Below are 18,075 nucleotides of genomic sequence, written 5' to 3'. Positions count from 1 at the left end.
AAAATAAAATTTCCATATGTGATACAGCATACAGTTCTATTACTATGGTGACAAGATCCCCATATTAGCTTTTGCTGTCACTTCAAAATAATGGCTCAGATTCTTTTTGGCTTCTATATCATTAAATATTTATCTTTGAGACAATTTCAATTCAGCCAATAAGGGGGTTAACATCGTTCCTTTAACCATCCGAACACAGCCTGTTGATAAATTTTTAGAGCCGCTGATAAATTAATCTATTTGTTCGCATTGCTATGGTGATAGAAAACAATATGGAGGCCTCAAATTTTGCTATAAATTTAGTTTTTCGGTAAATGCCACATTGGCCAGCCCAAGTGATGCTTGATTATAAAATGACTGACTCGGTTAACAAATCCAGTGAAACACTGACGAAAAAACCTAAATTTAAACTTTAGGTTTATAAAATCCTAACTTATATAAGACTGTGTTATGTGCCCAATCACAATACCATAAGTTTACACGTCCAACTGTTCACGGTTTTAGTAATAATGTCAGCTTTTAGTTTTTACAATCACATAGCTTTACTTAAATAACAAAATTAAGTGCATTTGAATATCTTCAACTGATCTACTAAAAAATGAAAAGGAAACATGAAAAATATGTAACAAGGAACTAAACTAAAAATGAAACTTCTTTGATTTCCTTTTTGGTAAAATTGACAAAAAAAACACCATAAGCTTTCTCTTTCTTCTTTTCTACTAGTAGAATCAAACCCCTCTCGAAAAGGAAAAGTGAAAAAGAACTAAATACCCCAAATGATGCAACTTTCTCAGCATCTTCCACTGCAGTCAAAACGGCCCCTATCTCCAAAACAACCTTGAAGCCTAAAAAAAGAATTCCCCTGTTTACCAAGGCAGGATTGGGGCGCCTGAAACTTATTGCACTATTTGCAAAATGCAGTTCCACCCATGACCCACCTGTTCTTTCTATCCAACTCATCAGTTTTTCTTCCCAAAAAAAAAAAAAAACAAAAATAGGAAAAAGAAGAAACTACCCATCTGCCATAAAAAATTGAACTTCTTGGATCTATTATGTAAGAAAAACTAGCTAATCAGGCCTCAGATCCAGAGTCAGATGAGCTCAATTCCGAAGAAGGTTCACCAACAGGGGTTGAATGAAATTCAGGCAACTTCAACTGCCCACCTCTTTTCTTGCACTGCAAAAAGGAAAAAAATAAATGAAATTGCATTTACAGCAAAGTCCAACCTGTTCACAACTTGTTAACCAACTAATCAAACTAGCTTGCCACATGTATCAAAAGAAAAATCTAATCATACCCCAGAACAAAAAATAAAGAAATAGCATATTTCCAATAAGTGGTAAAGTAAGACCAAAGTCCTGCCACAATTCAGAAGTTCTGACAGAACCATAAGAATACGGAATTTAAGATACCAAATTTTGAGATAATCTCACAGGAGTGATACAGTATGGAAAAGAAGTTGTTTACCTCCTGAAGGAAAGCATTGATCTCCTCCTCTGTAAGGCCTTCATCCTCCCCAGAATTTTCCTCCCAGCCAAGGGAACGGAGGAATGCAGCTTCCTCATCTGGATCCACTGTTGGATAGCAGCTCACACTTTTCTCTCCCATGTTGGAAAAGCTCTGGGCCTCTTCATGGGCATCACCATTGACAGTCACCTCTACACCATTGTCAGTTCTATGACTGACAGGAGCACCCACTGCTTCCTTCAGTACTTCTCCAGATTTCTCTGCAGTGGGAGATGAGATATCAGAGCCTGAATCTCCAGGGGGAGCAGAACTGTTCACTGAGGTTTTCTTCTTTAGGTGGTTAAAGAAATCATGTCTGCTCTGAGTTTGCGACAACGAGGGTCTCCTTTCCACAGGGAATACAGCTATTGGATTCAAGGTAGAAGCCTTGCGCTCCCCAGAGGAAAACTTGGGGTTGTTTGGTGTCTTTGAAGGAGCTGACGCTATCGATGGAGCAACAGCAAGCTGGTTACTTGCTGCTCGGCTGTTGGCATTACTTGTGGGACTAGCAACATCCTTTGGAGGATTGGAAACATCATTTTCCCATGCAGGTTTGAGAACATAGAGCTTCCCATGAGATAACTTTGACAAATCAGACTTTGCAGTTGCACCATGAAGAGATTGACTAGCCTGGAGCAATGAAGAAGGTGGCGGTTGCACATTCTTTGAAACCATATTCATCTCAACAGCTCTAACAGCAGTTTTTGGTTTTGATTTGTCAGAGAAACTGTGCACCTGGGAAAAAAAAGAGAGAAAGTGATGATCACCTAGAACTTGAACATTTTATACATTATTATCAAGGGAAACCGAAAAACAGAAAGTAATCAGTCAAAGGAATAGAGACAGCCACCAACAAAACTGAAACATTTGTCATTTTCTTACACAACCGGAAACAAGCTATCTATTTGAACATTTGTCCTTTATTACACACAACCAGAAACAAGCTTTCCATCAGTATCTCAACTTAAAATCACTCAAAACTTTGCCCCAAAGGAACCCACTGTCTTCATTTTCTTACTTCTTTTCACAAGAACCCAAAAAACATATTTTAAAAGTATAAAACAAGAAAATGAACAAAATTTCAAACCCAAATAGCTTTAAAATATGGCTAGGGAAACCTTGAAATAGAGACAGCCACCAAAAAAACTGAATATTATGGTCTTATCATGCCCAAGTTATATAATGAATTAAAAAATAATAATGCTCTACCTCTTTATGCATGATTGCACTACAAGCCTAATCACACAACACTTCTTACTAAGGAAGAAACTATAAAAAAGTTATTTGTCCAACGTAATGAGCAAACTTGCTTCTGAATAATAGAAGCAGGCAACTGACATATATTATAAGTGTTTCACTGACTTTGACAACCCATGCTTGACAGGGTTTCAAGTCAAAACACACATAACAAAGCATGTTATTAAGAAAGCATCAAGCTAAGATACAAAAATAAAGAAACAAAAACGGAGAACAGACCTCTATATTTAATAAGATGAATGTGCATCAAAATATGAAAAAAAAAAAAATGCGACAAGACCAAAATGGAATGTAATTATTATCAAATTGATCAAAATTAATGACTGCCGGAATCAACTACTTATTCCTAATACAAACATGAAGAGTACCAATTAAAGAAAACATAGCATATACATTTTCTCGATCATAATCCACTGAAAGATTTCAATAAAATGGGGTTAACACCAGGACTTAACAAACATTCTTATTGTGACCAACATAAATAAACATTTATCTAGCAGAGATTTAAGCACACAACTCTGGATGACATAGACTGATTAAATGTTATGAACTTCTATAATTAATAACACTGCAACTTTGGCAACAAAAGACCTCTCCTGAGAATTAAAAACATTTGCTTACCAAACCCTTAGGCATTGAAGGTGTCACCGGTATTAGTTGCCTTGACTTCTTAATTTCCAATTCCTCAAGTCTTTGTGTCTTGATAGATAACTAAATGATAATAAAAATGCCTGGTTAGACACTACATTTTCATTAATTACATAAACAATGGAGTTTCTGATTCACCCAGTTACCTGAGGACCAGCACGAGCCCGCGCTGGAGGTTGTGCCAATGCTTCAGCCATGTTAAGACCAGCCATTGCACTAGGCTGCCCAGACAATGTAGAGGCTACACCAGTTTGTGCGGAAAAAGATCCTGAACTATTGTTCCCAATTATGGGGGGCACCTCTGCTAGTGCAGAGGTCCATCCCTCTCCACCAATTAAAGCTGAACTACCAACAGGCAAGCTTTGTACAGCTGAGCTCAAACCAGGCGATGAGACTCTTCCTATATCAGGCACTCCCCTCTCTTCAGATCCAAGCGAGGGAAAATCTTTCTCAAACACAGACTTCTTGATGTTACTACCAGGACTAACCCCAGACAGCACACCATTTCCATTGTTATGACTGGTATTACTGCTTCGGGGCAAGATCTCACTCTGTTTCCTTGAAACCATTGAGTGAGAGCGCCGCAAGGTGTCCTTCTCAATCCAACTGCTTACGATGTTTCCTAAAGGGTCAGAAGAATCATGGTCCCACAGATCCCCATAGCTCAACCTGTCTTTATCTCTCTCGCGTTCCTTATCACGGTGACTTCTATTAAAACTACTATACGCATGTTTAGCAGAACCATTACTAGAACTCCTCCTTGAATTTGAGGAAGAAGTCCGGTCCAAAAAGGTAGAACGAGGGCTATCAAAATCGCTTATGCTTTTAGCATTTCTACTTCTGGTGTGATGTATAGATGAAGTTCCATCTACAGAACAAAATCAACAAACCAATTACCATAAACTAACACAATAAAAGAAATTTTAACAAACTTTTTATGCCCAAAAGCATCAAGACAGAACATGACTAGAACTGAATGACATAAATATTAATGCAAATAAAAGAAATAATGCACATCAAAACTTGACGAGCATAGAGTACCTGAGTGAGAAGATGATGACGCGGAGTGGGGGGCTGTACTGCCACCACCAGTAGCACTTCCAGCACTTCTCAACCATTGAGGAACTAATGTAGGTTCACTTCTTTCCATCAGGAGCAAAGAACATCATCAGATACAACAAGAGATTCACTTCTCTGGCCTTCTTCTCCACCCCTTCCAACAGAATAATTATACTTCCTTACAAAGTAACTGCCTTCTAACCCTAATTCTATACTTCTTTTCTCCTAAGATACCCACTTGGCTTCACAGCCGCCATCAATTGACAGAGCAACCAATCAAGTCAGTCGCCAGTTAAACACAAAGCGCTCTAATTGCACTTGCAGGTACAATATCAGTCAATGGGCACATTCAACAAAAAAAAACTAACAGAAGCAAATTCCGACACAAGCCTGTAACCAGAGCACAAAAACAAAGACAACGGCAACAAAAAGTGGTATTATTTAACGGAATTAACTTAAATCTATCTCTTCATAGTCTCTACACCTCCATCTTCAATCAAAGTTGGATTTGCTGACAAACACGCCACAACTACACTCAATAGACCCTCATCTCTTCAAAAGCACCAAATCCTTACGCGAAAACAACAATCAATGAATGGAAACAATGAAAGAATACCCAATGTTCCTTAACGTTAATTCACACCCATAAACCGGCACAATTAGGGAAAAACCCTAGAACAAAACAAAAAGACAAGCCCTAAAACATAGACAGTTTATGAGTGTATGTTATTTTACGCAGAGATATATTAAAAAAAACCAAGTGGTAAGGAAGGTCTTAGGGTTAGAACAGCAAAATATTTGCTCAACAAAATATAGGGAAATTTGTAGAGAGAGAGACAAATATCGAATACAACTAACCCTAACCTGCTAATGAATCATTGATTGTTGCCTCACTATACCAAAAACGTAACCGTTTAATAACCGCCCAGTATTATATTCGCAATCCAAACAATGCGTTTTCTCAGAAGAGAATAAAACAACTCTCACAGAAATAATATATACTGGGAGACGAGGTGTGAATGTTAAACGGGGTTTGAGTCTTCTTGTGATAAGAAAATTAGGGTTTTGTAATCTTGCGATAAGGAGAGGCAGAGAGAGGCGTAATTTTGGTTAGTTTCGGATACTGAGATTGAAACGTATGAAGAACACCCTCTTCTTCTAAGAAATCTTTTCCCTTTTTTTTTTTAAATTCCTAAATTTTAAAAAATAAATTTTAAATTTTAAATATTTGCTTTTATATGATGAGGGTTTAATTGGGTTTGGCACAACTTATGCGTGGCGTGGAATGGCCCTAGGTTGATAGACGATAATTTGTGTCTATAAACATCATTATCTTATTTAAAATATAGTGTTTAAGAGTTAAGACGAAGTTATCAATGACCAGTTAAATCAAAATTTGGCTTTATGAGACTGATTTATTCCAACCAACTCCAATTATGTATATAATAAAATTATATATACATATTTTTTATATATAATTTAGATATATATTTAATATGGTATTATATGATTGAATAATTATGAATTATATATAAAATAATATTTAATTATATGATAATATATTATCTATTTATCTAAATTATGTAATATATATATATATATATATATATATATATATATATATATATATATATATATATATAATATTGTTTTAATGTATAATGGATTGTACTTATGCCTTTTTTTGTCATTACCAACTGAATTTTGTGTATTTTCTCTGCCAAATATCAATATCTCATTTTGATAAAAATAAGGCCAAAGGACTATTTCCCACCCAAGGTATACTGTATTCTCAAGTTTTTCTTCTTTAATTTTAATAATCTCAAATATCCATCTATGAGTAGTTAAAATTAATGAAACTCTAACCCCTTAAAATTTTATCTCGTGTTGATCCCCTAAACTTTAAAAACTAAAAGTTTCCTTTAGCCTATGTTTTAAAAAATGATAGTTTTCCCCTAGGGTTTCGTTTCGAGATCTTTGATGCCATCTCCGGCTTCATTACCAATGACCTCTTCTTCTCGAAGCTTCTTCTCCCTCAGAAGGTCTTTCTCCACCTATTTGGAGGTCTGATCTACGTTGAAGGAGTCGTGGAAGATGAAAAACTTCGTCGGGGAAGACGAAGACAAAGTTGTCATCTTTGTCTTCCATGGATCTTCCGACGTCGATCAAGCGTCCAAATGGGAGGAGAGAGACCGTCGGAGGGAGAGGTCGCCGGCAATGACTAGGGATGGCAATGGGGAGGGGCGGGGAGGGGATATCAATCCCCGTCCCCGCCCCGTCCCCGTTGCGGGGATAAAAAATAATCCCCGTCCCCTCCCCGCGAAGAAAAATCCCCTCCCCATCCCCTCCCCGTCCCCGCGGGGAAAAATCCCCTCCCCATCCCCGCCCCGTCCCCGTGGGGAAAAATCCCCTCCCCATCCCCGCCCCGCCCCGCCCCGTCCCCGCGGGGAAAAATCCCCTCCCCATACCCATAAATATAAATTTTAATTCTTTTATATATTTCAATAAATAAAATAAATCATATTTTTCCAAAATATCACTTGCTACAAGAGCTATAAAATATTCTTTGTTATTTTAGTTCAAATATAAAGTTTTCATAAAATCTAACAATATGCAATAATCAATCTCTTCATTAGTAGCTCTTCATGTATGTGATTTAGGGTAATTTTATAATAACATTAAACTTAACACTTTTCATTGACTTCAATTGATTTTATTAAGTTTATAATTTATTATTTTTTGTGTGTAAAACCTAGTGGATTGACTAACTAAGTTTTGAAGTTGAAATAAAATTAATTTGGTGCATTTACATTTTATGATAATGAAATTCTAGGTTTTTTTTAATATATTAGATTAATAATTTAGAAATTAGTAAAAGCTAATAATTGATAATTCAAAAATTAGTAAAATTAAAGTTATAGTTTTAATAAATTATAATGTAAAATTTTCTAGAAATTATTAAATTAATATATTAGATTTAGGGGTGGGGAGGGGATGGGGAGGGGGAGGGGAGGGGAGGGGCGGGAAGGGGAGGGGCGGGGCGGGGCGGGGCGGGGACACATGTATCCCCGTCCCCGACCCGTCCCCGATTACGGAGATTTTTTTTGTCCCCATCCTCGCCCCTTTCCCCGTTTTTATCGGGGAATCCCCTCCCCGTTAGGGTCGGGGCCCCTAAAGTCGGGCCCAAATTGCCATCCCTAGCAATGACACCGAAGGTGACGTCGGAGATCTCAAAACGAAACCCTAGGGAAAAACTGTCAATTTTTAAAACTTAGGTTGGGGGAAATTTTAGTTTTAAAGTTTAGGGGGGGTAAAAAGATATTATATTTTAGTTTATTTTTAATATTATTCAGAAAATAATGATTTTACTCTTACTACCGTTAATTTTAACTGTTTATGAGTGGGTATTTGTGATTATCAAAATTAAAGGGAGGAAACTTAGGAATGCAGCATACCTTGGGTGGGAAATAGTCCTTTGGCCTAAAAATAAATTAAAACTTATATTAAATCATGGATACTATATCATATGATACACTTTAATAAATATATGAATCATATAGTTTATATTGAAATAATATTTTCATAATGGACCGTATGGCACTCCCAAAAAAGTGCGTTACAGAATTTATAAAACCTATAATAAGGGTTAGGCCTTCTATTAATTATAAGTGCTAGCTAAACTACTTGCTTATTATTACTATAATTAGACCAAGGCCAAAGGACTTATTCCCTCCTAGGGTTTAGTGAAAACCTAATTCACACTCACAAACTTTCGAAAATTGAAATATTCACCTATCTACAATTTTATTAGTAATAGTAACAATAAAATTTAAAAGACAAATAAGTATTTAAATTTTTAAAAATTAATGGGTATAAGTTTGGGTTTGCACTAAATGAGTGTTGTTATTAGTTATCACATTATTAGGTATTTATAAATGAGTGTTGTTGTACATATCCACTTTTGAGTATATATATATGTGTTGTCATATGATTGAATATTATTTTATTATTAATTTAAAATCATCCATTATTTGATGACACACATCAAATATATATTCAAAGTAGGTACACATAATTTTATTATTTAAGTATATATTTGATATGTGTTGTCATTTGATTAGATGATTTTAAATTAATGATAAAATAACATTTAATCACATAATTATATAGATAAATACATACCTAATTATGTACTCAAAATAGATACTTATAGTGTTACTTTTATAAAACAAACTTTCTGGGTTTGTTTTGCTTATTTTGCACCATAGTCAAACAAATGTCAAATTTTATAAATTGGTTTATTTGATTATGTGTGCATAATTATACCAAAAAAAAAATATAATTACACACGTTTTAATATAAACTAGATACATAAATAATTTGTATTATGTGATTAAGCAATTTTTAATTAATAATAAAATAATATTTAATTACATAATAACATATTATTTATTTAATCAATTATATATTCAAAATTATGTATACATAATATTGTATATATTTATATCTACAAAAACCAACTACATTGTAATATTGAATTGGATCTACCATCCATTAACATTATATTTAAAGACTTTCCTAATGTATTAAAAAATATATATAACTTGAACTCTTGGTTTCAACTTTTGGAGTATGCCTCTAACTCCATGTACGCCTTGCTTAGGGGTTCATGGAGTTTGAGTTTGAGTTTGAATTAACACTTATCTGAATTATGATGAATTTTATACAAAATTTTGGTAAAATAACAATTATATTGTAGTGAAAAATCGACGTAAACTTATGTTTTTAAAGTAAAAAAGAAGGGTAAATTTGATGTTATATTAAATTTTGTAGTATAGATATATAATAAAAAAATTGAATAAAATTGTATAAACAAAAATAAATATGGGCATAAATTTCAATTTCCTTGTGTATTACTGCAGTCAAAATATAAAATAGGGTTGTATTACATCCGGTGACTCGATGAATATGGTCAAATATAGAAAAATTCTATATAAAAATTATAACATTTTTAATATTAAATCTTGCTTTACAAGAAAAGTTGACTCTTCTTTTGGTCATCCACAGATCTCTAATTCAAAAACCTCCCACGACATTGACCAAACCACCCTCTAGAATTCTTTTGTCCCGCCTTATTAATTTTCAATTTATTCACTAACAAATTTATTAACCATCCAATATACAAAATAAAATAATTAAAAAAATTTTTTTTTAATTGCAGAATTTTATTCAATTTGATCGGATATATCAAATAAATTAAAATTTTATAAATATAATAAAAATTCAAATTTTATTAATTTTATTAATCTTATAAATTGTAAAACAAAAACGTTTTTCTTTATGATGATCTGCTGTAAACAAATATTTACTTTTTAGGAAAGTCAATACTTTTTGGAAATAAATAAATATGTATTATAAACATTTATTTTCAGCGTGCTTTGACTTTTCTAGAAGGAAGAAGAAACATGGAAGATGTTTAAGGTTGACTTTTTTGGAATTTATCCTAATTTATTTGTTAATACAAATTAGGGAAGAGTTTAAACCATACTTTGCCGACTTTTCGGTAATAATTGTTGATAACTCATAGTTATCCTGTTATTTTTTTTATTATAAATATTTTCAATTTGTTTAACTTGTAATTAATGGAAAATTCCACTTGAAATTGTTTTGTTTTGTTTTTAATAAATAATATAAAAAAATTTAATAATTCCTGATACTAACCTCTCACTTAAATAGAAAATGATTTTATTTGGATTCGGTTTGTATTTATCAAACTAAAATAAAAGATAATTTGAATAAAAATGATTTAATTTAATTAAATTTAAGTTGAATTTATGATTTTATTCGATTCAAATTTATCATTTAAATTCGTAATTTGAGTTCGTAAAGTATTGATAAAAACATATTATTTTATCAAATAATACATAAAATTATTGATTCGAACTATGAATTTGAACTAAATCGAGTCATAAATTTAAATTATGAATTCAAACTATGAATTCAAGTTAATATGAATCACAAATTCTAATTAAATCAAGTCATAAATTTGAATAATTGATTTAAACTATACGAATTAAACACCTCTTAATTCAAATTTAATTCATATTTAAAAATGAATTGAGTATTTTAACTTGAATTTAACTTATATTTAAATTAAATTAAATTAAATTAAACTAACTTTTAAAACTAAATCAGCTCAATTTAGATGTAACCGTTACTGTAAAGATGAAAATTTCTAGTTTTACCATAATTATGATAAAAATTATAAATATTACGCGAGTAATACTATGTGTATCTATTTTTGGTACATAATTCATATACACAGTGATGTGTCATCATATAATTAGGTAATTTTAAAATGTATGTTATTATATGATAAAAAAATATTTAATCATATGATAATATTTTATCTATATATATAAATTATGTATAAAAAATAAATACAAATAATTTTATTGATATTAGACTCAAGTTTTAACGAGGAGGAACTTATCGGTGTGGCACATCCAACGATTCAAAGTGACGTAAACGATTACATCCACTCATTCACAATCATTGGTGTAGCTCAAAAAATCACCATCGCTTAATGATGGTTTGATTATCAGGACCAAGCAGCGCGAGCGTGAGGTGTACAGTCAGAGAATATGTTCCCCTCCGCCCACCCAAAAAGCGCAAACTTCCAAAAATTCCACCTCACCAATCCAGTCCACCCCACTTTTACGTTCCACGTGGCACCGCGTTTTCTCTCTATCTCACTTTATCGGCGTTTACTAGTCTTTTCACTCTGCCGATTTCAACCCTCGCGGGTTTAAAACTTTATCTTTAAATACTGCAGCTGATTTGTTTTTCTTTCGTTTTCCCGATAAAGAAAGTTACGGAAAAAGAAACTATCTGTCAAGCCAGCATAATTATCAGGCGAGCGAACCTGAAAGTTCATTTCGTTTTGTTGTCAGGTTAGATGGATTTTGCCCTCTATGAATCGAATACCTCGAATTTTCACTCATAGGGAGAAAACCGCCGCCGACAGGGCCATGGACCCGAGGAAGAAGAGGCGGAAACCTCGGCTCGAACGGCGCAATGCGGCCAAGAACTTTGAGTACGATGCCTCGTCGTCGTCGTCATCTCTCGATTATTCGTCATCTTCAGCTTCGCTAATCACGCGATCGCTCGACTCATCGGATCGGACGAGCTTCCGTATCGAAGGGGTAGATGGAGAGTTCGAGCGGATTTGTCTGAGCTTAGGCTTGTCCGGTCCCGAAGATTTTGCGATCCCAGTGGCGGCGTGGGAATCGAGAAAAATCAGGTCGTCTTCGGATCTTTTACCGAGGTCAAGATTGAACCAGTTGGAGAGTCCGAAGGAAACGGAGGAAATACAGAGTGAAGCGGTTATGGTCAGTGAGTTAAGTGATAGGGTTTTGGATAGTGTTAGAGTTAGCGACACAGCTGTGTTGACACGGAATGAGTCGGCTGAGTTAAGAGCTTTGCCAGCTGAATGTCCTTGTGATACTGGCGATGGTGTAATTAAGAAGAGCACTCACTTGACTCGGAACGAGTTGGCCGAGTCAAGTCCGCACTGTAATGTTAACCGTAATAATCATTCTGGAGGAATCAAAGGGGTCAGGCCGCCGTTATTGAAACCGCCGCCGGCAATGACTTTACCGGTGATTGATGACGCGTGTTCGACGTGGGACATCTTGAAAGCTTTTTCACCTGAAGATGATATAATGCATCCAGTTTTGGATGGTAGCGCTTTTAGTTCATCTGACGAAGAAGTTGAGGAAGAACACAAAGGAAAAGTTGAGAGGGGAATTGTTAAGAGAGAAGAGGAGATTGTGTTGTCAGAAACTTGTTCATTCACGACTTCGAATGATGATGATTCTTCAAGTACTACTACTGAGCCCACAAATATTTCCCCCAATGGGAGGTTTAGAAGGGCTATATCCTATTGGGAGAAAGGCGAGCTTCTGGGACGTGGGACGTTTGGATCGGTGTACGAAGGGATTTCTGAGTAAGCGCTGAAATATTGTTTATATGTTGCTTCAGTTTCTATATCCTGAAAATTAGAGATTTAGACTTGTTTGTTTATTGCTTCTGCATATTGTTTTAGTACGTAACTGTTGGTTTGAGAATTAGCCCTTTTATTCTTCAGATTTCTGGGTGGTCTTCTCCAGAGTTGAGACTCATTTTATTGACAAAATTCATATCTCATGAGACTCATTTTATTGACATAATTCATTATCTCATGATTTTGTGCATCATGCTTTAACAGTTGTTTTTTTTTTTTATGATGAAGCTTAATTGTTGGAAGATCAAATTAGGAATTGAATCAAGGGGCTATCACACCTTCTGTTCCTTTTGTGTGAGTGCAGTGCTCTGATGGTATTTTATGTATTCATTTTCTTGCAGCGATGGATTCTTTTTTGCTGTTAAGGAAGTTTCATTACTTGATCAAGGAAGCCTGGGAAAGCAAAGCATTTACCAACTTGAGCAGGTGAGACAGGCTAACCTCTGTGCTGCTGTAATTGTTTCATTCTCCATGGTTCCCTATCTTGTAAATGAAGGGACAAATTGTATGCGCCTACAGAGAATTTTCTAATTCTTGTCGCGTGCTTAACTTTTGCAGGAAATAGCTCTTTTAAGTAAGTTCGAACATGAAAACATCGTTCAGTATTATGGCACAGATAAGGTAATTGAATGTGTTGTTTTCAATTTATTTTAGATGTTCTTCAACTTTGGACATGATTGCAGGTGCTATCAAAGTAAACAAATTGTGTGTCCTTTCCTTATGAGTACATATATCTTTTAGAAGTTCTTTCCTTGTGACTTATACCATCTGATACTTAATTTTGGTGGAGCGCACCATGTACATGATTTTAGAGGAAATAACTACTTAGGCATCCCTATTTTAGGAACACCAGCTTAATCAGAAAGGAAGAAAAGATGCAGACCCTTTGTTATGCTGTTTTGGCTGTCTCTAGCTGTTAGATCTGCAAAACCAGTATTCAGTCGTTGGTACATTGTAGAGTAATTTTTTTTTTTTTTAAGTTATATGAAGTCATATCTTCCCCTCTAATGAATTTTTGGTTTATTAATGATATTCCATGGGTGTTTGACTAGCCTATTAAAATTTTGTACTCAGATACTTAAAGTACGAAGATCCCCATGTGGACAGCTACTTCACCTTTATGCACATCTTTTAATCACTGCTATTTATAAAATTACAATCTTGTAGGTGAATCTGAGTTTGTTTGCAAATTTTGTAAGAACAGCCCTTTGCATATTCTGTATGCCCCTACATCTAAAGGCGTAGATGATTTTTGAAAACTAAATCCAATTAGCTCTACAAGATGAGAAGAATAAATCCATCTGGCATTCTGGTAAATATGCAGTTAATTATGATGTCCAGAATAATGAGCTTTGGGATCAAAATGTAGGAAAGAAATAGGTAATGATATTTTGTTTTGCTCTCTACATCATCATGTGTAAATCAAAGCTTGCTATCTACTGAGTATTGGCTCTTCTTTCTATCTTCAAAAGTACTAGGGCTGTTATATCATAAAACATTAGATAATGTATTTGATTACTACGCACTCTGCACATGTCTTTACTCTGTTTCATTGGCTTTATTGGATAATGTAGAGTAGTGGTGTCCTGACGTGTTCAACTTTCTCATTTTTTCCCTGTGTTTAATGGTTTTTGCAGGATGAATCAAAACTATATATATTTCTTGAGCTTGTAACTAAAGGTTCCCTGTTAAATCTCTATATGAGGTATCATCTTCGAGATTCCCAAGTCTCTGCTTATACAAGACAGATTCTGCATGGTTTGAAGTATCTCCACGACCAAGGTGTGGTTCACAGGTGATAAAAGTGTATCTATTATTTACATATTTTTTTTGCAATTAATGTGCTTATCATTATTGCAAAAAAAGGGAATATCGTGCTATTTTGCCTGCTTGTTGCAGAATTAGCTTTTCATGCCCCAATGGGGCTTTAATTTCATATTTTTTGGTGTTCTTCTGTTGTACAGTGGAAGTCGTTTTGTTTTTTCTTTCTTATGGCCTTATACAATCGTTACTATTTGATTTTCTGATCATCTGTGTTTGATCTTTTAACTCAATGTTTGCCATACTGAATTTAGTGAAAGAGCTCTTTTTTGCAATGTTGGGTGCGTGAATTACAAGTATCCATGTTTTTTGGCAATGGCTATTACTAAATTTGTCTGCTTTCCTTTTTACCTGGCACAAGAATTATAGCAATGTTGTACAGAAGTAATGCTTCTGCAACCTTTGGATCTGAATTGCTAGCTGATCATAAATGTTAAGGATGCAGATTAGGACCCATATAAGCTAGGTTTATAATTGGTCTAGCTGTGGAATTTTTCCATTCATTGATGGCATTGGCCTGACATTCCCTACAGCTTTTGACCAGGGCTAATTTTTGTTCTATTTCTGTGTGTGTGTGTCTGTGTTTGTGTCGAGTCTTGATTAGAATATAAAAGTGGTTCACTCTTACAATATATAGTGCCCACAACAATTGCATGAATACTCACATTTCACGTGCAATTTTCTATTTTTTTTGTTTCAGGGATATTAAATGTGCAAATATATTGGTTGATGCAAGTGGTCATGTGAAACTTGCTGATTTTGGATTGGCAAAGGTTTTTTTTCTCTTATTCCTTGTTGTTTTAACTTCTCATTTTTTGCAGCTTCTTAAATTGTTATAATTTCTTCTACTAATCATGCTTAATATTCAGGCCACCAAATTGAATGATGTTAAATCTTGCAAGGGAACTGCATTCTGGATGGCCCCTGAGGTTTGCATCTTTTTATTTTTTGTATTGAAGAACTATAAATTGTGCTTGTATTTAAAATAACTAGAACTAATGAAATTATAGGGCTTTGAAGAATTTATGGCTAAAACTTTATTTGCTGGTATGGAAATGTTATTGGTTACATTTGTCATGATTGGCTGAAGCAAATTTATGGTACACTATTTGACCTTATGCGGTTGCATTTTGTTCTGTACTATATGGTGTCTTTATGATGTATCAATTAGGTAGGGGTTGTTAAATTTTGAATGTTTTTCTTTTAACAATAATTCAAAGTACTTCACTTGATTTGGTGTTGGTAGTTTTCTTTTCCTTTATCAACTACTGCCTGAAAATACATAATTTAAGCATCAAATTTTCTGTTTTCCAAAATTCTGGTTGTGCTGATGGACATGCTGTCTTATTTACAACTGCTATATGTCCACATTGAGGAAAGTCGCATGAATCTTTGTGTCTGGCATATCTGTCACAGCTCTCCACTTCTTAGTGATTTGCACATAACGTGATATTAAATGGAAACTTTAAATTTTTTTGGGGTCATCCTTGGGGAACTTGCACATATGTCTCTTTTCACTCCTAGTAATCTGCTTCAGAGGCTTGATCTTTCCAATAAATCTGTGACATCAATGGTGATGCTATGGTTATAGTGCTGCATTTTTTGTGGTAAATATTCTGCAATTTGAGTCTTCATTGTCTTTTCGTATTCTTTTTCTCCATTTCATCTTGGATCTTCTCTGTTTTCTTATTGGTCTAGTCTATCTCTGGAAACATACTTTCTGTATGGTATTTCTATTCCTTTCAGACAATTTTTTCACTTTGTGGTATTTTCCTGTTGAACATATTGCCTATATGATGGAGATCTTGTCTGATGATCTCCTTGAGCTGTTTCTTAATTTCAAGCTGTGCATTTGCAGGTTGTTAATAATAAGAACCAAGGATACGGACTTCCGGCTGATATATGGAGCCTTGGGTGCACTGTGTTGGAGATGTTAACCCGTCAGCTTCCATATTATCCTTTAGAATGTGTAAGTGCCCTTGTGATTGAATATTGTAATTACAAATGCCATTATAATGGTACCAAAATGGTTTTCAGATATCGAAGATTCATGCTCTTAATTGGTTGATTGTCTTTTATTCAGCATGTAGTTTCTGTTGAATATTGTTGTGTGTGTGCACAGATATGAAGAGAGATTTTCTTTGGTTAGGAATGTCTTGATGTAATTATATCAGGACTGTATTTGAATACCTATTGATTCCTTCATTGGACCAGTGCTGATTAAATATTGTTTTAACATAATTATACTAGGACAGTCTTGACTAGAGAGCTACTATATATATTGTTTACTAATCCAGTTCAAATTAAATCCATATTTATGTAAAGATGGAGCTTAGATTTTAAATTCTGTCATATATTAATGACCATTACTTTTGGAATTTTAACATTTTTATTGTAATGCTACAGATGCCAGCATTGTTTAGGATTGGGAAAGGTTTACCACCCCCTATTCCTGATAGTCTCTCAAAAGATGCACGGCATTTTGTCTCCCAATGCCTAAAAGTTAACCCCAACAATCGAGCTACTGCTGCACAGCTACTAGATCATCCATTTGTGAAGAGACCACTTTCCACATCCTCAGGCTCAGCATCTCCTTTTTTAGTCAGGCGGCATTGAAAAATTGAAAGTTGGCGAGGTATTTATCACTTCTGGTTTTTCAGTACTGTCCTATGTCTGTCCTCTCGTTGACAGTGGAAATTAAAGAAACCACAGTTGATGTGAATCCTTGCATGTTTTCTTGGGGGTGCACAGAAACCAGAAGGAGTTGTGCATATTTTTTAACTCTGTAAAATCGATATATGATGTAACTGTGATGATGATAAATGTGTGACATTTATGAATTAAGGGGGCCACTGGGTAATATCAATCTTGGGCCAGGATTCTCAAAGTAATTTTAACAGTCTGCTTGATTGGGCCACAACTTTTAACGGTATCTCAGATTATTGACCTTTGCACTCACTCAAATTATTGTTTACGTCTTGAAGACATCTTTTAAAATTGTGAAGTAAGCACGCCCTTGCATCCTCAAGTTATTTGGTCTGTGTAGAAGCAAAGGCTGCTGAATTCTCAAGTGTTCTATGGGATCTGGGCATGAGTCTCCCTTTCTACGTGAGAAACCTGCCCTTTAATTTTTCTGTTGTATTTATCAGCTGCTGTGGACAATGTGTTCGGGCGCCCCATGTTCACTGTATTAAGCCCTTTGTAATTTATTTAATTTCTTTATTGAAATTAAAGTTTGTATTGTGATTGTATTTGATTAACTTATTTTTTTCAATTGTCTGTAGTCTCGGAAAGATGTTCAAATAGCTCTTCCATTTGCTTCCAGTTTTAATGTGTCAACAGAGAAAATTTTATTAATAAACATTTGAGTCAGGTAAAAGTACTAACACCTTAGCGTTTGAATCAATGAAATCAAAGTAAGGCAGTCATAGCTCGTTTTCGTCATCTGAGTAATGTTGTGAGGTGGAAAAGGTCGGTGGGTTTGGTTTCGTGTAGAATTTGAGTGCCGGCTTTAAGTTGAATGCGACCTCTTTAAGTTGACAGCTGGATCGAGTTTGTCTAGTAGTTTCTAGTTTCTACCAAAATATAGAATTCAAAGTTGGAGAGTAGGTCTGGGACTGGGACTGGGACTGGGACTTCGTATTATATCGAATTTAATGGTGATATTATTTTTCTTTATTAAAAATAAAATAATTCTACCTCTTAATATCTTTGAAAA

General features: G+C 34.5%; 2 protein-coding genes across 2 annotated transcripts; one reads left to right on the top strand and one right to left on the bottom strand.

Moving 5' to 3' along the window:
• Nucleotides 1-634: 634 nt before the first annotated feature.
• Nucleotides 635-5,656, bottom strand: LOC123203343. Its single transcript, XM_044619684.1, has 5 exons — nucleotides 4,454-5,656; nucleotides 3,559-4,280; nucleotides 3,386-3,475; nucleotides 1,469-2,242; nucleotides 635-1,177 (listed from the first exon to the last, which is right to left on the bottom strand). The coding sequence occupies exons 1-5, from the start codon at nucleotides 4,560-4,562 to the stop codon at nucleotides 1,073-1,075; spliced, it is 1,800 nt and encodes a 599-aa protein (XP_044475619.1). The 5' UTR covers nucleotides 4,563-5,656; the 3' UTR covers nucleotides 635-1,072.
• A 5,626-nt stretch (nucleotides 5,657-11,282) lies between these two features.
• On the top strand, nucleotides 11,283-17,681 carry LOC123203344 (mitogen-activated protein kinase kinase kinase 1-like). The gene is made up of 8 exons (XM_044619685.1): nucleotides 11,283-12,479; nucleotides 12,878-12,962; nucleotides 13,095-13,157; nucleotides 14,174-14,331; nucleotides 15,058-15,130; nucleotides 15,227-15,286; nucleotides 16,216-16,326; nucleotides 16,764-17,681. The coding sequence occupies exons 1-8, from the start codon at nucleotides 11,446-11,448 to the stop codon at nucleotides 16,971-16,973; spliced, it is 1,794 nt and encodes a 597-aa protein (XP_044475620.1). The 5' UTR covers nucleotides 11,283-11,445; the 3' UTR covers nucleotides 16,974-17,681.
• The last annotated feature ends 394 nt before the right edge of the window (nucleotides 17,682-18,075 follow it).

This window comes from Mangifera indica, chromosome 19 (assembly GCF_011075055.1).
Source record: "Mangifera indica cultivar Alphonso chromosome 19, CATAS_Mindica_2.1, whole genome shotgun sequence".
Taxonomy (NCBI): Eukaryota; Viridiplantae; Streptophyta; class Magnoliopsida; order Sapindales; family Anacardiaceae; genus Mangifera; species Mangifera indica.
Note: the sequence above shows the minus strand (reverse complement) of the source record. Positions and strands in the feature narration are given on the sequence as shown.